At 38.5% G+C, this 26,453-nt stretch overlaps 2 protein-coding genes across 2 annotated transcripts in view; both read right to left on the bottom strand.

Annotated features, from left to right (window-relative positions):
• The window catches only part of LOC128691594 (glutamate receptor-like), a 39,772-nt gene extending 18,985 nt beyond the window's left edge, over positions 1-20,787 (bottom strand). The window contains exons 1-7 of the mRNA XM_070088963.1: positions 20,211-20,787; positions 9,559-9,645; positions 8,299-8,477; positions 7,018-7,134; positions 6,583-6,806; positions 5,312-5,440; positions 1,568-1,723 (exon numbers count right to left, since the gene is read on the bottom strand). Of these exons, the coding sequence (XP_069945064.1) occupies positions 1,568-1,723; positions 5,312-5,440; positions 6,583-6,806; positions 7,018-7,134; positions 8,299-8,477; positions 9,559-9,645; positions 20,211-20,787 (1,469 nt within the window). The remainder of the gene's footprint in view (positions 1-1,567; positions 1,724-5,311; positions 5,441-6,582; positions 6,807-7,017; positions 7,135-8,298; positions 8,478-9,558; positions 9,646-20,210) is intronic.
• Positions 20,788-24,743: 3,956 nt separating this feature from the next.
• Positions 24,744-26,453, bottom strand: part of LOC128691593 (uncharacterized) — a 105,157-nt gene continuing 103,447 nt past the window's right edge. Inside the window, exons 20-21 of the mRNA XM_070088962.1 lie at positions 25,117-25,246; positions 24,744-24,833 (exon numbers count right to left, since the gene is read on the bottom strand). Of these exons, the coding sequence (XP_069945063.1) occupies positions 24,744-24,833; positions 25,117-25,246 (220 nt within the window). The remainder of the gene's footprint in view (positions 24,834-25,116; positions 25,247-26,453) is intronic.

Genomic DNA, 26,453 nt, shown 5'->3' with positions numbered 1-26,453 from the left:
GCAAAGGAAGTTTTCATTGCATTTATGGATTTAGAAAAGGAATATGATAGAGTGGATAGGGGAGCAATGTGGAAAATGTTGCAAATATATGGAACAGGTGGTAAGTTACTAAATGTTGTAAAGAGTTTTTATGAGGATAGTGAGGCTCAGGATAGGGTGTGTAAAAGAGAGGGAGACTACTTCCCGGTAAATGTAGGTCTTAGACAGGGATGTGTAATGTCACCATGGTTGTTTAATAAATTTATAGATGAGGTTGTAAAAGAAGTAAATGCTAGGGTGTTCGGGAGAAGGGTGGGATTAAATTATGGGGAATCAAATTCAGAATGGGAATTGACACACTTACTTTTTGCTGATGATACTGTGCTTATGGGAGATTCTAAAGAAAGAGAGAATGTTTTCAGATATTTGAGAGTTGACGTGTCAGTGGATGGATTTATGAAGGATGAGGTTAATCATAGAACTGATGAAAGAAAAAAGGTGAGTGGTGCGTTGAGGGTTATATGGAGAAAAAAAACATTATCTGTGGAGGCAAAGAAGGTAATATATGAAAGTATAGTGGTACCAACACTCTTATATGGGTGTGAAGCTTGGGTTGTAAATGCTGCAGCAAGGAGACGGTTGGAGGCAGTGGAGATGTCCTGTCTAAGGGCAATGTGTGGTGTAAATATTATGCAGAAAATTCGGAGTGTGGAAATTAGGAGAAGGTGTGGAGTTAATAAAAGTATTAGTCACAGGGCTGAAGAGGGGTTGTTGAGGTGGTTTGGTCATTTAGAGAGAATGGATCAAAGTAGAATGACATGGAGAGCGTATAAATTTGTAAGGGAAGGAAGGCAGGGTAGGGGCCGTCCTCGAAAAGGTTAGAGGGAGGGGATAAAGGAGGTTTTTTGGGCGAGGGGCTTGGACTTCCAGCAAGCGTACGAGAGCGCGTTGGATATTAGTGAAAGGAGACGAATGGTATTTGGGACCTGACGAGCTGTTGGAGTGTGAGCAGGGTAATATTTAGTGAAGGGATTCAGGAAAACCGGTTATTTTTATATAGCCGGACTTGAGTCCTGGAAATGGGAAGTACAATGCCTGCTCACTAAAGGAGGGGTTTGGGATACTAGCAGTTTGGAGGCATATGTTATGTATCTTCATACGTATATACTTCTAAACTGTTGTATTCTGGGAACCTCTGCAAAAACAGTGATTATGTGTGAGTGAGGTGAAAGTGTTGAATGACGATGAAAGTATTTTCTTTTTGGGGATTTTCTTTCTTTTTGGGTGACCCTGACTCGGTGGGAGACGGCTGACATATTTATATATATATATATATATATATATATATATATATATATATATATATATATATATATATATATATATATATATATATATATATATATATATATATTTATATATATATATATATATATATATATATATATATTTATATATATATTATATATATATATATATATATATATATATATATATATATATATATATATATATATATATATATATATATATATATATATATATATATATATATACAGACACATGGAAACTATTAGGTTTGACTTACGAGAAGTTAAGTCCTTGAGACAGGTAATCCATCACCTTTACCATGGAGCCCTGGAAGTGAAATCTGGGAACCCTGGATCCTGGGTCATTCACTCTCACCAACCTAACATAGCCAGACTCCTCTGTTGTCGCCAGCAAATTCGGCCTGTGTTGGAACCTACGAGGGTAGGGGAAGTAGATTATAAAAAAATCACTTGAAATTTTTTATATGTATTATTATACGTTGTTCTTTCTTAACATATCTCAAAGGTTTCTAGGATTAAAGTCATTTTAAAGTCAATATGTTTGATATGAATATTTTCACATGTATTGCATATATATACACACACACATATATATATATGTATGCATATATTATATATATATATATATATATATATATATATATATATATATATATATATATATATATATATATATATATATATATATATATATATATATATATATATATATATATATATGGAGTCCGCCTGTGGTGTAATTGTGGGGCCCATAGCCTCGGAGAAGTGGATAAAAAGGCTTCAAGGAAGAGTATTTGGATTTACATATTCCACCTTCCCTACCACCCCATCTTTTCATTCTTTTTTACCAAGAGGTATATTTTATTACATAATATGGTACAAAAAGTTTAAGAGATACATTGTTGTTATAAAGATGGCATATACAGTACATGAGATGTGAGATATACATGTCTAGTATATATTGTTACGTGTTTGTCACAGATTACAAAGAAAAAATCTCATCCTGCTCTTCAGAACTGGTGTGCGTGCCCAAAATACAGCAGGCATTACCCCTCTGAACAGCAGCGCTGAATCGCTGGAACAGGAAACTAGCTGCCCTGGGATCCCTAGTTACCCTGATGAGTCTTTTGCCTAGCTCCTTAAGGAACTTAGATGCACTCTTTCCCCATGAGCCAAGGGTCTCTGAGCCTATGGGAACAAACATATAATGATGGGCAAGTTCTCCATATTTTCTAGACTTTTGTGACTCCTTGAAGCTGGCGACTGACCCTCCTTCCTCCCTGGTGTATTAGAGATTGGTATCAGCCATGGTAGATGCACATGTGTACTCCCACACCACATGCTTACCGTGTGTCCAAGCTTGAAGTGTGATACCATCTGGACGCTTCTGGATGCCATCAGATCTGCATATATGGGGTGGCTCCCTTACTGCTGGGCATCCGGCTGTTGTGAGGCTCCTCTTGATAATGTTATTAACCTCCTCATGTCTTGCAATCTTTCCCTCGGATTTACGGCACACAAGACCATGGTACCCTAATCGGTCTGCTGCTTCACTGCCACAAATACACCTGTGTTCGGCGAGAATAGGGGCGGCAAGTCGAAGAGCAACACCAATGTGGATGGTATGTGGGTCGAGGCGTGTGCCAAGGCTGGAGTTGGGAACAGCCAACAGAAAATCCCGTGCATGAGGAGCTCTCACTGCCAGGAGGCGAGCTCTATCCTTTCCTGACACACTATGAAGCATTGTTGAGGCTATTTTCTCCACTTTCGGGCCATCCCATTGCGACTGTTTGAAGTCGTTGGAAGAAGTAGGTCTGGTTTCAGAGCCCGTTAGATTATCTCAGATCATGGCTCCGTCAATGACCATTTGGTCCTGGATTCCAATCTTGTCCCTAAGATGTTCAAGGATAATTACTGCTACAAGCCTTCTGGATGCAATGTATGAGGACAGAAAAGCAGATAGAGCAATCTGTGATGACTTGCGGACACCAATGCCTGCTAGTCTGACTGGAAGTGTAGCTTGGTTCCACTGCCCGTCTTCTAGAGTAAGGTTAAGTACTTTCGTAAAAATCTACTTCAGGATACTGTCATATTCGTGCAGTATAATGTTATCGTGTGAAGGTGCTTATCTTAGGAAATACGTACGTCAACCTGGGCAGACTCAAGCACTTTGCGAGAAAGTACAAGGCATCGTGGGTGTCAAGATTGCCTATTCGTTGTGCCATTCTCAACTCTTCCAATTTCTTCCTGAGAATTGTGTAAATTACATCGCTTCCCAGAGGGGCTCCAAGGAAGACGCTATTTATCACTTGTTGACTGACTAAGATGATTTCACATTTGGATGGATTCAGGATGAGACTCATTTCCTGTCCCTGTGTCATCCCTTGTGTAAGATAACCTAAGAGGGACTCTTTTGTACCTACTGTTGTACCATCATCCAGGAAACAGATGTTTAGCTCACTGGTCAGTCTGACTGTGATTTCCCTAACTGCTATACAGAAGTGAAATGGAACAATGCTGCACACCCTCTGATGATGTGATTTCATGATCTCCAAACAGGAGCATTGATTCCTTGCTATATCCAGCTGAAACAAAAAGGAAGAGACCAGGGAAATGTTCCTGTACCGCTGCTAATACAACATCTTTCAGGAGATTGAATGCATATATATATATATATATATATATATATATATATATATATATAGATATATATATATATATATATATATATTTATATATATATATATATATATATATATATATATATATATATATATATATATATTCTTCTTTCAACTCACCGGCCGTATCCCACCGAGGTGGGGTGGCCCAAAAAGAAAAACGAAAGTTTCTCCTTTTACATTTAGTAATATATACAGGAGAAAGGGCTACTAGCCCCTTGCTCCCGGCATTTTAGTCGCCTCTTACAACACGCATGGCTTATGGAGGAAGAATTCTGTTCCACTTCCTCATGGAGGAAAGAGGTAATAAACAAGAACAAGAACTAGAAAGAAAATAGAAGAAAACTCAAAGGGGTGTGTATATATATGCTTGTACGTGTATAAGTAATGTGACCTAAGTGTAAGTAGAAGTAGCAAGACGTACCTGAAATCTTGCATGTTTATGAGACAAAAAAGGACACCAACAATCCTACCATCATGTAAAACGATTACAGGCTTTCGTTTTACACTCACTTGGCATGACGGTAGTACCTCCCTGGGCGGTTGCTATCTACCAACCTACTACCTATAATATAAATATATATATATATATATATATATATATATATATATATATATATATATATATATATATATATATATATATATATATGTATGTATATATCAGGAAGAATTTGTCTTATCAACTTGTTTGATGCTATGGAAAAGGATAGGAAAGCTGGTAGAGCAATCTGGGAGGATCTGCGTACTCCTAGCCCTCCAAGCCCGACCGGAAGTGAGGCTTGCAACCACTGTCCATCTTCAAGGGAAAGATTCAATACACTCTCTAGCACTGTCTTAAGTAGAGTCATTTTCCTTGAGTTTTGGACTGCTGAAGGCTGAGGAGCATCTCAGAAAGTAGGTAAGTTTTGGGATTGACGGGCACCTGGTGAGTAAGTAGAAGGCATCGTGTGTGTGAATTGGTCTTTCATCCTGCTTTCCATCGTCCGGAGGTCTGAGACTTTTTTTCTAGGATCAAATCGATGGCATTGGACCCAAGAGGAGCACCAAGGAGAGTGCTATTGGCTGGATCAATGGCTCGTGCTCCTGGTAAAACGGCACTAATATTCTGAATCATCTGTCGATTGGTAGAAACTATTTCACATTTGGTGGGGTTTAAAGAAAGGCTCAGGCTTTCTCCCATGTCTTTAATTTTACTGATGTCCTCTAGGAGAGATTCTGTTGTGCCAGCTAGAGTACCATCATCCAGGAACCAGATATTGAGCTCGCTGGAGAGTGCTTCTGTGACTTCCTTGATGACCAAACTGAATAGAAACTCACTTTGAGAACTTTTCCGGAAAGAGTGGGAGGTGTGAGGTGAGGAGGAGGCCACGACGACGTGTCCAGGAGGCCACCTGCACAACCTGGGATCCCCGCGGACTATACGGCAGCTGGACGTAAACACTGCACCTGTAACAGGAAGGTATACATGCATAGATATGTGCGCATGTGATTGCTTGGTTTGTTATATATGTGTATGTGTGTGTGTGTGTGTGTGTGTGTGTGTGTGTGTGTGTGTGTGTGTGTGTGTGTGTGTGTGTGTATTCAATTGTACTCACGTAATTGTGGTTGCAGAGGCCGATGTTCAGCTCCTGGCCCCGCCTCTTCACTGACCGCTACTGGGTCCTCTCTCTCCCTGCTCCATGAGCTTTATCAAACCTCGTCTTAAAATTATGCATGGTTCCTTGCCAGACTGTTGCACTTCCTAACAAATCTTTGGCTGAAGAAATACTTCCCAACATCCCTTTGACTCATCTGAGTCTTCAGCTTCCAATTGTGACCCCTTGTTTCTATGTCCCATCTCTGGAACATTCTGCCTCTGTTCACCTTTCCTATTCCACGCAGTATTTTGCATGTCGTTATCATGTCTTTCCTGACGCTCCTGTCCTCCAGTGTCGTCAGATCGATTTCCCTTAACCTTTCTTCGTAGGACATTCCCCTTAGCTCTGTAACTAACCTTGTCGCAAACCTTTGCACTTTATCTAATTTCTTGACGAGTTTGACCAGGTGTGGGTTCCAAACTGGTGTTGCGTACTCCAGTATGGGCCTGACGTACACAGTGTATAAAGTCTTGAACGATTCCTTACTGAGGTACCGCAACGCTATTCTCAGGTTTGCCAGGCGCCCATATACCGCAGCAGTTATCTGGCTAATTTGTGCTTCTGGCGACATGTGTGTGTGTGTGTATACTCACATATTTTCTCATCTATATGTGGTTCCAGAGGTCGAGTCATATTTCCTGGCCCCGCCTCTCTGATAGTCGCCAATAGGTTCAGCCTCTCCCTGCTCCATTCTCCAATACACTACTTCACTCTTGAAAGTGTTCCACTTCCTGATAACTCTAAAGCTGAAGATATATTTTCTAACATCCGTATGTGTGTGTGTGTGTGTGTGTGTGTGTGTGTGTGTGTGTGTGTGTGTGTGTGTGTGTGTGTGTGTGTGTGTGTGTGTGAATAATATTGCTTCCTTTAGTATTTTTGTCATCAGTGTGTGGCATTAACGGTCATTATATCTGATCTTCATTTAAGTATATATAACAAAACACACATCACCTGATATTCGTTGTGTCGTCGTTGATAATAACCAACATAGAGTTGAGGTTGGACAAGGTTGTGTGGAGATCCTGCAGCTCCATGAGGCGAGAGTGAGTGAGGATGAGGAGCCTCGTCGACCACACCATGAGGCGCCCCTTGACGGACCACTTGACGAAGGCGGCGAGGAAGGTTGCCTCGTCACTTATCACCACAATTGTTGTGTATGATGACAGCTTCCGCAGCTGTTCATGCATTAGTTATAGTCAATAATCTCCATAAGCTGCCAGAAATTGGAGGTTCACGAACCACAACACTAATGAACATAACCGTAGAATGAGTGAATGAATTATCCCCTATAGCATTATGGTGAGGGAGGCAAAAAGAATTGCCCTAATCGATGCATCAAAGATAAAAACCATCTTCTAGCTACTAAACAATAGGCAAATAGCTTACCATCTTAACATTGTCAATCACCAGTGATAGGTGCTTTTCACTCATGTTGAAATCAGAACCATTAATTACTGCTTCAAAACATACAGTTCCTCCTGGAAACCGTAGATAATCTATTATCTGAAAGGAGAAATGTATTTTAATTTATGAAATTAAAAGTTTAATCAGTTACGTTGTTCCACAATATACTCTGTAAACTTGTTCATGACGCACGTCGTCAGATCAGTGTCATTTCGCAGTACGTTGACACATGCAGCATCTTGCAACACCAAATATAAAGAAATGCGATATTTTTGTCATATTATTTACATAATACTCGCAAGATGAATAAGACACATGTACAATACCTTGATATCTATTACCGTGAAGTTTCGTCTATACAACAGGCTTTTTCAATCGAATACAGATGAATAGCACAAACTGATAGTACTGGTATTGACCTGAACTGAGTCCAACAAGGTCATGGCTGGAAGCTAATACGCGTCTGATGGAATCGGACAGTAAATGTCCAATCCTACAGCTGGTGATCACTAACGGTTGGCTTTCCCTTCACTGTACACCTGGAGTGTATACTCCTACTCAGAGGGTGTTCCCGGGGTTCAAAGCCCCGGCGGCCCAGCCCTTGACCAGGCCTCCTGGTGGATCAGTGCCTGATTAACCAGGCTGTTACTGCTGGCCGCACGTAATCCAACGTACGAACCACAGTCCAGCTGATCGCGTACTGACTTTCGGTATCTGTCCAGCTCCCTCTTGAAAGCAACCAAGGGTCTATTGGTAATTCCCCTTATGCCGGGTGGGAGGCTATTGAACAATCTTGGGTCCCATACACTTACTGAGTTTTCTCTTTGTGTACTGATGGCACACCTACTTTTCAATGAGGGTATATTGTATCGTCTGTCCAGTCTTTTGTTTTCGTAGAGAGTGATTTCTGTGTGCAGATTTGGAGCCAGTCCCTCTAGGATTTTCCAGTTTTAAATTATGATGTATTTCTCTCGCCTGCTCTTCAGTGAGTACAGGTTAACTGATTCCAAGAGTTCCCAATAATTAAGGTATATAACGGAACTTATTTGTGCAGTAAAAATTCTCTGAACATTCTCTAGATCTGCGATTTCACCTGCCTTGAATGGACATATTAGTGTACAGCAATATTAAAGCCCAGAGAGAATTAAAGATTTAAAATGATCATCACTGGCCTTCTTAACCTTATACGTGATGTAATATACTACAATTACTGCTGGTAAAATTATGTTAAACACTTATATAATGAAAATTTGAGACACTTGCCATGAAGATAGTGGAGGGTGAGGTAGTGCCGTCCGTAATGAAAATTACAGAGTAGCTGCCATGTTGTGTTGAGGTCAACACAGCCTCCACCACCTGTGTGACCATCCAAGCCTCCATCACCTGTGTTGAGAGACCAGTCTGCTGCAGGTGCATCATGGACCACTTCACATCTTGTTTACCTTCGAGAAAATGAAGTTTATATTCTTAGTTTACTGCTATTAAAAAGTTTGAAACAGTGAACAGAATATACTGAATCTTTCTCTATGTCGCTCAGTTGTCGGAAAGAAGTAAAACACTTTTATGGTCGAGACGATCCGTCAAGCTTCAGCCAGAGCCATAAAAAAAACTGCATTTTCTTAAACATTAACAAAATTTTGTACAACTGAATTTAACGCAGATATCAAGCCATAGAACAACATTAATCTATATAGCAAATGTTTACCTTGGCCACACCCATCACACACATCATTCAACGTAAGATGAAAACATCGTTGGTCAAGATATTTCCCGCAGTGCTCCTCTGATGCTCCGCTTTCTAACTTTTTGCCTGATTTCAGTTGCAGCGTACTATTTAGGAAGAAATTTTGGTTGTACTTTCTCTGTACATCAAATACATAAAAAATACAGCAGCAATTCTTTCATAATGTCCTCCCGCGGGCGAAACGTTGTACCAAACACTATGGGAGTTTGTGAGGAAATTAAGACACATGTGCAACATCTGGGTATCTACACAACTTACATATACAATTACATTGCATAACCTACCAACAGGTGCTGGTATCTACACAACTTACATATACAAGTACATTGTATGACCAACCAACAGGTGCTGGTATCTACACAACTTACATATACAAGTACATTGTATGACCTACCAACAGGTGCTGGTATCTACACAACTTACATATACAAGTACATTGTATGACCTACAAACAGGTGCTGGTATCTACACAACTTACATATACAATTGCATTGCATAACCTACCAACAGGTGCTGGTATCTACACAACTTACATATACAAGTACATTGTATGACCTACAAACAGGTGCTGGTATCTACACAACTTACATATACAAGTACATTGTATGACCTACAAACAGGTGCTGGTATCTACACAACTTACATATACAAGTACATTGTATGGCCTACCAACAGGTGCTGGTATTTACACAACTTACATGTACAAGTACATTGCATGACCTACCAACAGGTGCTGGTATCTACACAATTTACATATACAAGTACATTGTATGACCTACCAACAGGTGCTGGTATCTGCACATCTCCCCAACATACAACAACAGACAATGGAAATACCATCCACCATATACTCGTCATCCTCTTTACTGAAACAATGCAACGAAAATGTAGTTATTGAATATTCTGAAACACACAAGGAATGTTTGTGTATGTCAGGAGAACAGTGTACAAAGTTTTGTTGAACATCACTGCGGGATGGCTACAATTCCTTGTCAGGAATTTAAAGTTTTTATAGAGGGCTGTCATCAACATCACGTCATTGTTGTGGAAGTGCATTTGATTAATGGCCTGGCCTAAATTATTGACTAATGATGCGTGTCCCGTTTTGTAAACCAGGAAAATAGATAGCTAACATGAACCAAGAAATTTTGAGCGAGTTTATAATCGTTCAGTCGTGCTTCTGGATTCGTCGGTTGCATGAAAAAAAATCATGTCCGCTGCTGTGTTTGGTAGTTTTAATATTGTGAGAAGTTTCTAAGTTAAGGTTTTGTCAGTATGTTATCAGTATGGGTTTGTTGCGTCATTGTTTGCTTATCATCGACGTTTTGCAGAATGCTTGGAGCATGTCTACTCTAGCACAGACGTACTGTGATATGGGATATGTTTAAAAGACAATATTCAAAATAAAGTTGCTAGTAACGGCAAATCAATTGATCAACAAACAAAGAGAGATAGTAGAGGGCAACGAGTGACTAGTTCCCTTAAAGTTTACTATACAAATAGTAGGAGTCTAAGAAATAAGATAGATGAGCTAAGATTACTTGCAAGTGTAGGTACTATAGATATTATTGGTATAACAGAGACCTGGTTCAACCTGAAAGATAGAGAAATGCCTTCTGAATGCAACATACAGGGTTATAAACTATTCCACACTGATAGGGTCAGCAGAAAGGGTGGTGGTGTGTCAATGTATGTCAGAGAAAATTTAAATTGTTGTCTTAGACGTGATATAAGATTAGAGACATCGAACACAGAATCTGTTTGGCTACAGTTTCTCAAGGGACGTGACAAATTAATTATGGGACGAAATTCATAAGGCATCTAGATATAAAAATGTTGTGATAATGGGAGATTTTAACTTTAGACAAATTCATTGGAACAATATGACAGGAAATTTTGAGTCTAGTGACTTTCTTGATACGGTTCAGGATTGCTTTTTAGAACAGGTTGTGACAGAACCAACTAGAGGAAACAATCTGCTTGACTTGGTTCTTGCCAACAAAGACTCACTAATTAATAATCTTGAGGTTAATGATGAGCTTGAGGAAAGTGATCACAAATCACTTAGTTTCAATATATCATGGAATTACCCAGATAACTGCAATCAAATCTCTGTCCCAGATTTTCGCTTGGCTGACTTCTAGCGATTGAAAAACTACCTGGGTGGGCTAAATTGGGCTGTCCTGACTATGGGTCAGGTAGGTGATCTTCGTTGCCAATATGACGTTTTTCTAGCTACCCAGACAACTTTTGCTCCGTGTAGGGAAATAAGATCTAACAAAAATGGTCCCAAATGGCTCAACAATAGATTAAAACATCTCATTGGTTAAAAGAGAGGCATATATAGGCGTATCAAAAGAGGGGATGGGCAGTTAAGGAATCAATATATTCAATTAAAGAGAGAAATAAAGAAAGGCATAAGAAAGGCAAAAAGGGATTATGAGGCTAAGGCCGCAAGGGATTCAAAGACTAACCCAAAAGGGTTCTTTCAGGTATACAGAAGTAAGATTAGGGACAAGACTGGCCAACTTAAGAGTAATTCTGGTCAGATCACTGACAGTGATAAGGATATGTGTAAAATTCTCAGTACCTACTTCCTCTCAGTTTTCACCCAGGAAAATACTAGCGATATTCCTGAAATAATAGATTGTGTAGAACAGGATGATAACAAACTATGTACGATTGCGGTTACTAGTGACATGGTCCTCAGACAAATAGAGAAACTAAAACCTAACAAATCCCCAGGCCCTGATGAACTGTTTGCAAGGGTGTTAAAATAATGCAAAGAGGAACTTGGCATACCTTTGGCTAATCTTTTTAACATATCACTACAAACTGGAATAGTGCCTGATATGTGGAAAATGGCAAATGTAATTCCTATTTACAAGGCAGGTGACAGGTCCTTGGCTTCAAACTATAGACCAATAAGCCTTACCTCCATAGTGGGAAAATTTATGGAATCAATGATTGCCGAAGCAATTCGTAGCCATCTTGACAGTCACAGATTGATTAATAAATCTCAACACGGTTTTACAAAGGGGCGTTCCTGTCTTACGAATTTACTAACTTTTTTCACTAAGGTGTTTGACGAGGTAGATCATGGTAATGAATATGATATTGTGTATATGGACTTCAGTAAGGTTTTCGATAGAGTTTCACACCAGAGGCTATTGAGGAAACTTAAGGCACACGGAATAGGAGGAGAAATTTTTTCCTTGGTAGAGGCATTGCTGACAAATAGACAGTAGAGAGTTTGCATAAATGGGGAGAAATCAGAATGGGGACACGTCAAAAGTGGTGTTCCTCAGGGGTCAGTGTTGGGCCCGTTGTTGTTCACAATTTTCATAAACGATATAGATGAGGGAATAAATAGCGACATAAGCAAATTTGTTGATGACACCAAAATAGGCCGTCCAATTCATTCTAATGAGGACACTAAAGCACTCCAGGATGATTTGAATAGACTGATGCAATGGTCGGAGAAGTGGCAGATACAGTTTAATATTGACAAATGCAAAGTTCTAATTGTTGGACAGTTAAATAACCATGCCACATATAAACTAAATAATGTAGATCTTAATACTGCTGATTGCGAAAAGGATTTAGGAGTTCTAGTTAGCAGTAATCTAAAACCAAGACAGCAGTGCATTAGTGTTTGCAATAAAGCTAACAGAATTCTTGGTTTCATAATTAGAAGTATAAATAATAGAAGTCCTCAGGTTGTTCTTCAACTCTATATATCCTTGGTTAGGCCTCATTTAGACTATGCTGCTCAGTTATGGTCACCGTATTATAGTATGGATATAAATGTTCTGGGAAACGTACAGAGGAGGATGACAAAGATGATCCCATGTATCAGAAATCTTCCCTATGAGGATAGACTGAGGCCCTGAATCTGCACTCTCTCGAAAGGCGTAGAATTAGGGGGGATATGATCGATGTGTATAAATGGAAAACAGGTATAAATAAAGGGGATGTAAATAGCGTGCTGAAAATTTCTAGCCGAGACAGGACTCGCAGCAATGGTTTCAAGTTGGAAAAATTCAGATTCAGTAAGGATATAGGAAAGCACTGGTTTGGTAATAGAGTTGTGGATGAGTGGAACAAACTCCCGAGTACAGTTATTCAGGCTAAAACGTTGTGTAGTTCTAAAAATAGGTTAGATAAACGCATGAGTGGGTGTGGGTGGGTGTGAGTTGGACGTGACTAGCTTGTGCTGCTGGGTCTGGTGCAGTGCTCCATCCATGAGTTTAGGTGACCAGACTGGGTGGGTCATTGGGCTAATCCTGGGTGGGTGGACCATTGGTCTTCTCCGGGGGGGGGGGGACAATGGTCTTATCCGGGGGGGACATGGACCTGCTCCGCATGGGTCAGTAGGCCTGTTGCAGTGTTCCTTCTTTCATATGTTCTTATGTTTCTGCATTCTAAGTGAAGCTGATTATGTTCTCAGGGTCATGCGCGGGACAAAGGTAATGGAGGAGACAGGCATAACACTCGTACAGGTAAGGAGCTGTTGCTCAAAACAGATTCTGGATTATGAGGAAGATTCGCGTTCATAATGTGGTATGGCAAGTGTGCCATAGAATGATAGAGCGGATATTACTACTAATGTTTTTTTAGAAAAAGGTGGGGAAGGAAGTTGGAGAGATAGCTCCGAAGATAAGTGAGAAGAAATCATGTACTCAACCCGAACTACGATCACCTTTGTTGCTGTCTCCTACCTTACACAGCAAACCAGGATGGCACTTCCAGAACTGGCGGCACAAAGATCAGCCAGGTGTCCCTGGGTGTCCCTCAGATGTCATCAGAAGTACCCAGCACTCTCCAAATAATCTAATTCCCAGTTCTCGACAGCACTACTACTGAAGTCCATGCAAGAACCTGGCCAACAATGTTTCCTTTTTCCTTCAGCATTGGAACTGAATTTCACAAAGGGGGAATTTTCTCAGCAAGGAGTCCAAATTGAGAGAGGGGGTAGGGAGCAATTACACTTGATTCGATGAAGAAAACAAGTAGTCAAATTCTTCGGATCAAGAGCCACTTCGCCAACTCCAGGGATCTGCTGACTTGAGCGGGTGCGAAGGTCGAGACATCTGGCCCTACCTCATAACAGTAATAAATACTTTATTACTGTTACCAGGGCAGCCAAATTTTTTTTTCTTATACCACCAAATTTTTCACGAAAAGGTACCATAAAACACAAAAACGTACCAAATTTTAAACATCAGTAAATAAACCCTATAAAACCTCTTAAAAAGAAATAAAAATACATAGAACTTATATTACATTACATCTTGCAATAAGATCACAGTAAACAAGTGATATCAGAATATGCAAAACAGCCACTGTGAAAGACTTCTCACATTATCAAGGAACCTTGATAGTATGAGAAGTCACGAAATCGCTTGGAATTTTATTATTCTTTCACAGTGGTTGCTTTGCATACATCTTACTAAAATATTGAAATAGAGAAAATACAGCCAGTTTATCTTATAATTTGTTACAACAAAACTTTTTCCTCAACTGCTTCATCACTATAACATCTTTTTTATATTTTATCACAAAGTTCTTTTGGTGGGTCTAACACCACAAACAACTTCAATTTTGCAAGCAGTTCACAAGATAAAATATCTGAAACATCTGCTTTATAAGGCGAACATGAAAGTTTAAAATTTGTGCTCGAAATTCTTGCAATTTTTTCCCAGGAAACTTTTGTTGAATTATCCAGGCAAATGTTTTCTACAGTGACGGCACAATAAATGTCATCTATCCTGACGTATGTTGAAAGATCATTGATATGGATTTTACTTATATCATTAAATTTCGACATTTCTCGCTTGATGAAATTACTGAGACTCACTGTAGCACCAGTATTAATGGAATTCCTTAACTTATGAACACTATATGTTTCTATTTGATACTTCAAATTGAGCTTATTGATAAGCTTAGAAAGCATAATGCATTTTTGTAATGAGATTTTATGATTTCTTTATAATTCGTGAAGAAATAGGAATGTCATCTTCTAATGCAACAGATGAAACGAACACTGAAAGTGCAGACCATTGTTCTGATATTCTTTTCATCACTTGCTCAAGGGAAAGACATCTTGTTCAGCAAATGTGGAGAACTTTTCTATGATTGGTATTTGTAAATGTCTGAAATTCTTTATATTCATTTAGGCTCTTAGAACTATTGCTCAAAATTGAAAAAATATTTCTGGCTAACTCTTCCAAATAACGTTGCAGTTCAGTGGAGTGAATAACAAACACAAGGTTGTGTAAATATATACGAGTTTTTTGTTGTTTTAAGAGATACTGGACTTTTCCTTCGCTTTCCAACATAACACTAACATTATCGCTGGCTAATCCTATTAGGTTTTCAAAATGAATTTCATTCTGTTAAAAAAAAGCCTCTATACAATTATAAATTCCAAGAGCAGTTGCGTCTTTTATTTCCAAAAGTGTTAGAAATTGGTTCACTAATTTTTGAACTTTAGTATCATAATTTCTAACTACCAGAACACCTTGTTTGACAGTAGAAATGTCTGTTGTCTCATCAGTAATAAGATCAAATTTTGTCACCTTCAACTTAGATACTAGGTTACAGAAGTAACCTAGTATCTAAGTTGGTACTATTTAATACCTACTGGACGTTTGGTACAGTAGATACATTTTTATTGGAAGAAAAGAAAATGAAAAAAAAAATAAAAATAATAATTAAAAAAAAAGAGAGAGGATACAAAAAAAGAAAAAAAAATGAAACTATAGGTCTACTTGATGCGAATGGGGAAAAAAGTATTAAAATAAATGTAAGTGAGGAAGTATAAGCACAAGTGATATGTATGTGTCAGAAAGCACTGACTGCGAGGATGTGAGTTACTGGATAGCGCAGCTTTGACAGTGTTCTAGATAGCACCACTAGGATAACACATGGCTTTAATAATGGATCCAGCTTCTATCACGTTGCTGTTGTTCAGGTCATTCAACTTCCAGATCACCTTCTGGCTTTATAAATATTTACTAAGATCTTTGTGACTCAGCTGTGTTTGTATCTCGCTTCAAGAACACCGTCGGCCTGTTCTTTGTAATAGTATCTCGTGTGTGTACTCACCAAATTGTGGTTGCAGGGGTCGAGACTCAGCTTCTGGCCCCGCCTCTTCACTGATCGCTACTAGGTTCTCTCTCTGCTTCCAGAACTTTGTCATACATCATCTTAAAGCTATGTATGGTTCCTGCCTCCACTACATCACTTGCTAGACTATTCCACTTCCTGACGACTCTATGACTGAAGAAATACTTCCTAACATCCTTCTGACTCGTCTGAGTCTTCAGCTTCCAATTGTGACCCCTTGTTTCTGTGTCTCCTCTCTGAAACAACCTGTCTCTGTCTACCTTATCTATTCCACGTAGTATTTTGTATGTCGTTATCATGTCTCCCCTGACCCTCCTATCCTGTGTGTGTGTGTGTGTGTGTGTGTGTGTGTGTGTGTGTGCGTGTACTCACCTAATTGTTGTTGCAGGTGCTGAGTCATAGCTCCGGCCCCTCCTCTTCGCTTATCTCTTCTTAAAGCTATATATGGTTCCTGGCTCCATTATGTCACTCTCCAGATTGTTCCACTTCCTGCCAACTCTATGACTGAAGAAATACTTCCTAACATCCTTGTGATTCATCAGAATTTTCAATTTCCAGCTGTGACCCCTTGTTGATGTGTCCAATTTCCGAAACATTCTGTCCTTATCCACCTTGCCAATATCTTTCACTATTTTATATGTGGTTATCACTTCTCCCTATCCCTCCTGTCTTCTAGTGTCGTCAGATTGATTTCCCTTAACGTCTCCTCATGGGACATACCCCTCAGCTCCGGGACAAGTGTTGTTGCAAACCATTGCACTTTCTCTAATTTCTTGACGTGTTTGACCAGGTATGGGTTCCAAACTGATGCTGCATACTCCAGTACGGTGTACAGAGTCTCGAACGATTCCTCAGAAGATGTGCTCGGTATTATACTTACCCCAAGATCCTTTTCCTTGAGTGAGGTTTGCAGTCTTTGGCCACCTAGCCTATATTCTGTCTGCGGTCTTCTTTCTCCTTCCCCGATCTTCATGACTTTGCAATTGGTGGGGTTAAATTCGCAGTCAGTTGCTAGACCAGGCTTGCAGCCTATCCAGGTCTCTTTGTAGGCCTCTCTGATCCTCATCCGATTTAATTCTCTTCATTAACTTCACATCATCTGTAAACAGGAACACTTCTGTGGCTATCCCTTCCGTCATGTCATTCACATATACCAAAAATAGCACTGGTCCTAGGACCAGTGCTATTTTTGGAACCTCGCTGGTAACAGGCGCCCACTCTGACACCTCGTGACGTACCATGATTCGTTGTTGCCTCCCTGTCAGGTATTCTCTGATCCATTGCAGTGGCCTTCCTGTTATGAGTGCCTGATCCTCTAGCTTTTGCACTAATCACTTGTGAGGAACTATGTTGAAGGCCCTCTTGCAGTCCAAGAAAATGCAGTCTATCTACCCCTCTCATTCTCATGTCTTACTTTCGTTACCTTTTCATAAAACTCCAGTAGGTTCGTGACACAGGATTTTCCTTCCCTGAATCCATGCAGGTTGTCGTTCATAAGATTGTTCTATCCCAGGTGCTCCACACTCTCCTCCTGAAAATCTTCTCTATGACTTTGCATACTATACACGTCAGTGACACTGGTCTGTAGTTTAGTGCCTCGTGTTTGTCTCCTTTCTTAAAAACTAAGACTACATTTGCCGTCTTCCATACCTCAAGCAGTTGCCCACTTTCAATGGATGTGTTGAAAATTGTTGTTCGTAGCATACGCAGAGCCTCTGTTCCCTCTCTGAGGACTCACGGAGAGACGTTCGCTCACACTGCCTTTGAGGTATCAAGTTCACTTAGCAGCTTCTTCACCTTCTCGTTTATGTGTATTTCATCCAGCACTTGTTGGTATTTTCCTTGTTGGTGTACCCCCCTATTCTGACTTTCTGGAGTCCTTTCTGTCTCCACTGTACATATTTCTTAAATCTCATGATTAGCTCCTCACTTCTTGGTCGTTTCTTGTGAGCTCCCCACCTTTCTTCCTCAGCCTGATTACTCATGCCTTGACTGTTGTCTTCCTCCTGATGTAGCTATGCACAGTTTTGGGTCAGAATGGACATTCTATGCTATGACGTTTTTGTACTGTCGCTGGACCTCCCTCCTTATCTGTGCATACTCGTTTCTGGTTCTTCGACTAGTCTCTTTATTTTCCTGGGTCCTTTGTCTTCTGTAATTTTTCCATTCTCTAGTGCACTTAGTTTTTGCCTCGCTACACCTATGGATAACCCAAAGGCTCGTTCTGGTCTTCTCATTATTTCTGTTACCTTTGGGAATAAACCTCTCCTCTGCCTCCTTGCATTTTGTTGTCACGTAGTCCATCATTTCGTTTACTGATTTTCATACCAGTTCTCATTCCCACTGAACCTCCTGCAGGAAGTTCCTCATGCCTGTGTAGTCCACCCTTTTGTAGTTTTGCTTTTTCCATCCAACTTCTGTTACCCCTCTCCACTTGTAACTACTATGTATTCGAAGCTCAGAACCACGTGATCACTAGCTTCGAGGGATCTCTCATGTGTGATGTCCTCGATGTCAGAGCTACTAAGGGTGAATACGAGGTCCAGTCTTGCTAGTTCAACCTCACCTCTCTCTCTGGTAGTGTCCCTAACATGTTGATGCATGAGGTTTTCCAGTACTACATCCATCATCTTGGATCTCCATGTTTTGGGACCTCCATGTGGCTTCAGGTTTTCCCAGTCAATCTCCTTGTGATTGAAATCTCTCATAACTAGTAAATTTGATCTACCCGTGTGAGTTCTTCTGGCCACCTTAACTAGTGTATCCACCACTGCTCTGTTGCTCTCTATTGGCTTCCTGCAGTTCTGTGGTGGGTTGTACATCACTGCAATGACTACGTTATTTCCCCCAAACTGAATTGTACCTACTATGTAGTCCCTTTCGCCCATTCCTTTCATTTCCTCAAATCCCCATCGGTTTTTAATGAGCAGTGCAACTCCTCCTCCTCCTCCTTTGCTCCCTCTATCTTTCCTCAGGATCTGATATCCAGGTGGGAAGATTGCGTCTGTTATCCTGGTGAATTTCGTGTTATTCCATCTGTATTCGTATACCAAACCTTCAACTTCTTTTCTAAAACTGTGTTCTGGGGAGAATGTTGGGGTTCAGGGAACGGGAGACCTAGCGAGGAACAATGCAGGGTTGCTGTGGGGGTGGATGTGATCAGGGGGGTGGAAACAGTGGCTACGGTGTGTGGGTTTTGGGTTAGATTGTTTGGATGCATTGGGGTTGTCGCGGTTGAGGTCCTTCTGTATATGTGTGAGTGTGTGTGTTTGTGTGTCCCTGATTTTTTTTTATCCCATTTTATTCATCTTTATTTACATGAAAATCATAATTTTCGAAAATGAGGACACAATTCGGATATGAACATAGCTCAGATAATTTTCTTGTATTTAATAAAATGCTTTACAAACATTTTACTTAAGCAAAATGTAATGAAATGTGAGCATCATATATACAACTTAAAGCAAGAATTTGCATAAAAATTAAAAAAAAAGCTAAATCTTTCAGCATCATAAATATTTCAAGAATCACATTGTTTCTTAGAAAAGAAATAAATGTAATAAAGTACATAACTTCACATATATCATTTGAGTGACTGACTACCTCCTGCCAAGACTGACCAACTGATCACGTCAAAACTGGTTCTCCTGTCTCCAGTGTCATTGTCGTTGTTCTTCGACTAAAGAAGCCAGGCATACAGTCGAAACTTTACGGCTTTAAAGACACCCAGATATTAAACATGTGTCTTGTTCATCCACATAAAGGGTATACACCGAGAAAAGTGAATCTTTCAGTATATCTATACCGAGTATCAACCCATATTTTAAGTATTAAAATGTCCTTGATTTGTAGAGTACAGGTGACTTGTAGCCTTAATGACTCTCGTATAGCCCTTAGGCTGTACCTTATTAAACCAACCAATAATCCAAATACATGTAGCAATTCAGGATTTATACACCAAAAATATTTTCACTGTATTCCTGCGAATTGCAGATCTAATGACATCAGACTCAACATAGATGCCACTGTCTCTACGACCCTCAAGAACATCACCAGACAAAAGCACCACCAACATAAATCGGCTGCTGCAGCGGTATATGTCATGAAACATTGTGGCAAAATCTAAGTTGATTAGGCATCCAGCGATGTCCATATATGCCCATAAACGGCATATAATATCCACATATAATATCCACAACATAATGTTCTTTAAGAAAATATTCTGGCATCATGTAGCTAAGCAATATGCTTTGTGAGGAAATTATTAATGTTAATTAGAAACTCAAGAATGACAATTTACAATGTTTCTTTTTTTCTGTTTCAGAGATACATTCTATTTTTATGTTATATTTAACTTTTTCAAGAAGAGATGCTGTGTAGTGTATCCTCCAGCGCATGTGTTCCAGGATTCGAGGAAGATATTCTGTATCTGTCATTTGAAGTGAACGTTGGTAATAATTTGTCCAGTAAAATATTAAACATTGATTTAGTTTTGAGTGCCACTTCCAGATGCTGTAAACACTTCGAAGAAAACAGATTCTGCTTTTCTTCTCTTCGGCATTGTGGAGAGAATGATGGCGCTTATAACTGAATGGGTGAGAGTACTTGTAATCCATCCAAGTGTCTGAAAGTCGTGTAGTGCCGGCACTGCCAGCCAGTTCATATGACATAGGATTTGCTTCACGAGGAGTGTGTTCACAAAGTCTTGAGCTGATGCTACCTTCCTGCAGCCAGCGATGTATCCACCTGTAGACGGTGGACACGCTGACACCAGTCTCTCGAGCAATGGCATAGAGGGACATACCACAAGCTCTCATAAGCACAAAATTGGCTCGTTCAGTCACACTCGTTGCTTGAAATCTGCGTCGGATCCTCATTATAATACTCTGTGAAAATGAGATTGAAATAATAGCTAGTTTTATAATGGAGGTACTTAGAAAATTAGACCTAAGTTATAATTTCATGCAGCAATCGTGTAATCTCTTCTGTATATCATTTTATGGTGTATATTCTCCATTTTCTTTAGAAATAAATGAGTCAATTTCTACAATTGATTTTACAACTGTTATCCTTCTGCTTAATTCAGATCCCAGAATTATCTTAAGTATATTATCACTCAGTACTCTGACTTCCCAGGGTGCAACTCATAAGTGTCAGCTAATACCTAGGTACCAACTGGTTACTAATTAAACAGGAGAAAAAGGTTTAAGAAAACATGCCTTCGTGTCTCCAGGATTTCACTCGGGTCTTTCTGTTACTAACCAAAGTTGCTAACACTGATTCACATATTTGGATTACACCAGAATAACAAATATGAAGCGTTGGGTTTATGACTTATTGTTCTCATTAATCCTTACTGATTAATAAGCAACATTTCAAGTCACAAATTTATCCTAAAATATTAAATCATTTCTGATTTCACATTTCGATTGAGTCTCGCTTAAATTGCCTCTGGAAACACAAATTCATGCCACGTGATTGGCTAAAATAAATTAATACAAACTAAACAAAAATGCTGAGGAGAAGATCAAAATTATTAAGCACTATCATTATATTGATGGCATGTAATACCAGCAAGATGATGAATAAGACAAACAATAAAGATATCCTAGTGTTGTTCATATGTCTTGTTTATTTAACACTACTCCGAAACAAGGTTTGTGTGTCCTCAACAGTCGAAGATATAAGAATATCACCCGTCGCTACAACACTGAGTAGGCTAAAGCGAGAACGTTTCTTTATTTAACATCTACAGACAAAATGTTACTGGAAATCACAGACGAGATGGTCAGTCTTTCAGTGACAACATATAATTTTAGGCAAGTCATTGATTTCCCGTGACTATAGATATCACTGACGGACTTCTTAATAACAGGCGCCACCACAGGTAGTAAGTTGCACGTCTCGAGGACAGATAAGCACTGAATTTTCTTATCAATATTTACAGCACTTGAAGATTTAACTATATTATCTCCCAATTACTGATATAGTATGATACTGTTAATGGGTTAATAAGGCAGGTCAACCAGCCAGGGTTGTCTCGTCAACCAGGTAAATTATCTTGATTATTTCCTAATGCTCACTCCATGATTAACCAAGTTTAATTTTGTATATGAGATCAAGTATCAGTCCATCTCTATTCTACAGTAGCTGCTAATTTAAAAAAAAATTAAACGATTTTATTCCTATGGTTTACAGTGTTGTATGAGTATAGATCAAAAAGATGGACGTAGTCTTCGGGAACACCAGATAAAGGTTTATTTTTCATCGTTGTTTGGAATTTCCACAGGTACAATATGTCTAATATCTTAGCCCACCAAGGTTCGTAAGAATTAGTTATTCTTATCTATCTTGCTATTTCCCAGGATGTGATTGATATTCAAGAAACAAAGACTGAGTGTTTCCAGACTTGTAGTCTACGATTGTACAGTAACAGTGGATCTTTCCATCGTTCATAACAGCACTTGATCCTTCAGAATTGTCAGTCAGTAGACTGATGTTACGAGACTTGAATAAAGGAAACAGTCACTTCATTAGTATATAAATTCCTTATATAATCAATGATTATCACTTGCACTGTAAGCACAGACGAACTTTAACAAACATGAAAAGTAAATGACGAAGACCCAAATAATATTCAACCGGTTAATTACAACAGTAAACCATAAATGTAGTTGATATTACATGTAAATAAAGCGAAGAAAGGAAGGAAGGATATATTTCTTAATGCCGACACATACAATTACGTACAGCTTTATCAAGTCATGATTCGTTAAACTTTTACATGTGGTCCCATTTAAAGTTTGTTTCACACATTGTCTTATTATGTCCAGGTTCAGTTGGGGTAAGAGTCGAATTTATGAAAATAAATTAGCCCTCAAAATAACTTGTTAAGTGATTTTGATTGTCATAGATGTAACTGAGGCCAGACAGTGACGTAGAGACAGACACCCATGAACAAACAATAAACTTAACTTGTTACTGTTTTTCTCCTCAAAAAGTATTATTCAAAATTTTATAATTATTATCTTTTATTCTAAAAATAAGGAACGGGGTCGACATCTAAGTTATTTTCCATTTGTTCTTCAAGAAAGTTATATTTCTAGACAGTTTTTAAGTGAAATGTTGTCCACTTGATCTTTAATTTCATACATTTTTCGAATAGCAAAATATGGATCAAGAATATCAAGAAATTTATCTATATAAAATACTTGTAAACTTTAAGTCATAATACACAAGATATTAATCATCTCCATTTATTAAAAAACAGATATGAGGGACACAAATTTTCAAGAAAACTTGCTTATACAGTGTTATATAAAATGTTATACAATATATGGGACTTTTACCTTGCTGCTGAAGCATGAAAGAGAAACTTGTATATGTTTGTGATTGTGTAGAAGCTTCTCACAGTGACACAGAGCTGAGAATCGATCACTGCCAACTGAGCGAGAAGCAGAAGAATGAGTCAAGCTGGACCCCTTCACTTCTTTTATGGGAGGGCTGAAGAGCACGCTGGCAGCCTATTGGCTACCCTCGTGAACCTAATACCACTCTAGCGGCAGGTGATTGGTGCTTTTTAACATGATACTTCCTAACTTGAAACGTGTACGGAGACAATTGTTTTAATGTTCCCTCTGTTGTCAAATACCAGTCGCAAATAATAAAGTAAATTTTGGCTAAAAGTCTAAGATGTATATCTGTGTTCAGATAATATATATATATATATATATATATATATATATATATATATATATATATATATATATATATATATATATATATATATATATATATATATATATATATATACGTATGTATATATATATATATATATATATATATATATATATATATATATATATATATATATATATATATATATATATATATACATATATATATATATATATATATATATATATATATATATATATATATATATATATATATATATATATATATATATATATATATATATATATATATATATATATATATATATATATATATATATATATATATATATATACGTATGTATATATATATATATATATATATATATATATATATATATATATATATATATATATATATATATATATATATATAATTGTAACCACGAACGAGTGGTATTGATCAGTAACAACACTGCGCTAGCCAGGGTTCGAACCAATGTTGTACTTGCGCGCAGTTGTGAGCGAGAACTACATGACGCCTTAATTAAACAACAGGAGTATCTTGTAGGATTGGGGTCCTGTGGTTAAGGCGTCATGTGGTTATCGCTCACGATGGCGGGCCAGTACAACATGGGTTCGAACTCTGGCTAACTCAGTGTTGCTATTAATATATACATATATTTTTTTCAACAAGTCGGCCGTCTCCCACAGAGGCAGAGTGACCCAAAAAGAAAGAAAATCCCCAAAAAGAAAATACTTTCATCATCATTCAACACTTTCACCTCACTGATATATAATCACTGTCTTTACAGAGGCGCCTAGATACAACACATTGTCTTTGTCACTGAGTGCAGGAGTCAGTATAGGGATAAATACAAATATTCATGGAGCACAAGAATAAAATGAGACGAAACCTGGTCTCACAATTTAACATAATAGTTACTGCTGGTGACTGCAGAGGCACAAATGAGTACAGTGAAGACATTATTATATGGAATGTAGGAGAAAGTGAAGGAAACAAGAGTAAAGGATATGAAATATTTGAAAATATACATGGAATAACAAAATAACTGATATTCTTTTGTGAATGGTCTTGTTACGAAATGAAAGAATCTTTGCAATAATTATTTATTGTTTTTATCTGAAACTAACATCTAAATTTGCTGAGTGAGATAAATGAGAAGTTCGAGGCAGAATACAGAGAGACTGGTAAGATGACCCACCAGGAGGATAACGAACATTCCCTGAAATACACAAGAACAATTTCCTTAATTATTTAAATATATATATATATATATATATATATATATATATATATATATATATATATATATATATATATATATATATATATATATATATATATATATATATATTGAATATTTTTCTTATTCACAGGAAGTATTTTGTGGTTGTCCTAAGCACCTGGCAATGAGATTGGAAATTTCTTTATATAAATCTTCAATTTTGACCCCAGTAATTTGTTACTTCTTTATTTGCTTTGAATATTCCGAAATTATTAGTTACCCAGAGGTTACTGAGAGAGAGAGCTTCGTTGACAGTGATCTTGGTGGGAACATGATCACACACAGTGGAGTTGGGTTCTTCAGCTATCAACCACTGGAAGAACAACCCAGCCTCCGTCATCGACGTTATTCTGAGAGGTAACCAACATTAACATCATAATAAAACGAAAATAATATAGCGAAAGTCTATATAAAGCAGTTATTTTTTTTTGTGAGTGTGCTTGGGGAGGAAGAGTTGATGATTGTTGCTGTGTGCGTGTATACTCACCTAGTTGCATTTCCGTGGGTTGAGCTCAGTTCCAGGCCCCGTCTCCTTGATTACTTTGAGCGATATTATTGATTTATACTCTCACGGGCCTTATCATATCTACTCTTGGAGCTGTGTATTAAGTTTGCCTCAACTACTGCCTCACTTTAGTCATTCCGTTTTCGAATCATTTTGAAACAAAATAAATACTCCCTCACATGCCTTCTACAGCTTTCACTTGTGCTTATTTGTTTAAGGTTTATCTAATTCTCATAGCCTTTCTCTATCTGCCTAATTTCTCTGAAGATTTTGTAAGTCATAATTATGTCTTTGGTCTTTATCTCCTCCAAGGTCGTCAGGTTTAGTTCTTTTAACCATTTCTCAGTCTTCGCAGCTAGTGTTCCAATCTGTTGCAAATTCTTGCACATTTTCTACAGAATATTTTCACATATTTGGGTATGTATGCTGAGGTCAGTGGTCACCTTCGGTCCTACCTGCCTAAGCTCTTTGGAGTAAGCGTGGGCTGTTACCAAGCACCATGGCTTGTTGTAGTGTTTTAGAATCTCAGGTTCAAGTGTTGAAGAAGGAAATTCTACTTCTTCAGGAGGAAAATAGGAGGCTGAAGCTTCGCATAAATAAGTTTGGGAGCGAGTGTGTGAAGGATTTAGCTGGTAAGGAAGGAATGGTCACCAGCAGTGATAGTGGCAGCCGCTTTAAGTGGCAAGCGGTTCAAAGTTCAGGAAGAAGGAAGATGAGGAAAGTTAATAGACAAGATGTGAAGGTAGGAAATCGATTCTCTGTTCTCCAGGACGAGTGCACTTCAGTGGTTAGTGAGGTTGAAGGTACCATTGATTCCCCTGCTAATCAAGGTAAGAATATTTTAATAGTAGGCGATTCTCAGGTAAGATATATGGACCGTGCATTTTGCAACAGAGACAGAAAGGTCCGACAGAGAGTGTGCCTTCCTGGAGCTAGTGTTGGTGACATAGTCAGCAGGTTGGATAATATTATGGCAGGTAATGGGAACTAGCCCATTATCTGTCTTAGTGCTGGGGGTAATGACACTGGGAAGGGCAGGAGAGAGGAGCTGC

This window comes from Cherax quadricarinatus, chromosome 26, assembly GCF_038502225.1.
Source record: "Cherax quadricarinatus isolate ZL_2023a chromosome 26, ASM3850222v1, whole genome shotgun sequence".
Taxonomy (NCBI): domain Eukaryota; kingdom Metazoa; phylum Arthropoda; class Malacostraca; order Decapoda; family Parastacidae; genus Cherax; species Cherax quadricarinatus.
This window is presented reverse-complemented; position numbering and strand designations above follow the sequence as displayed.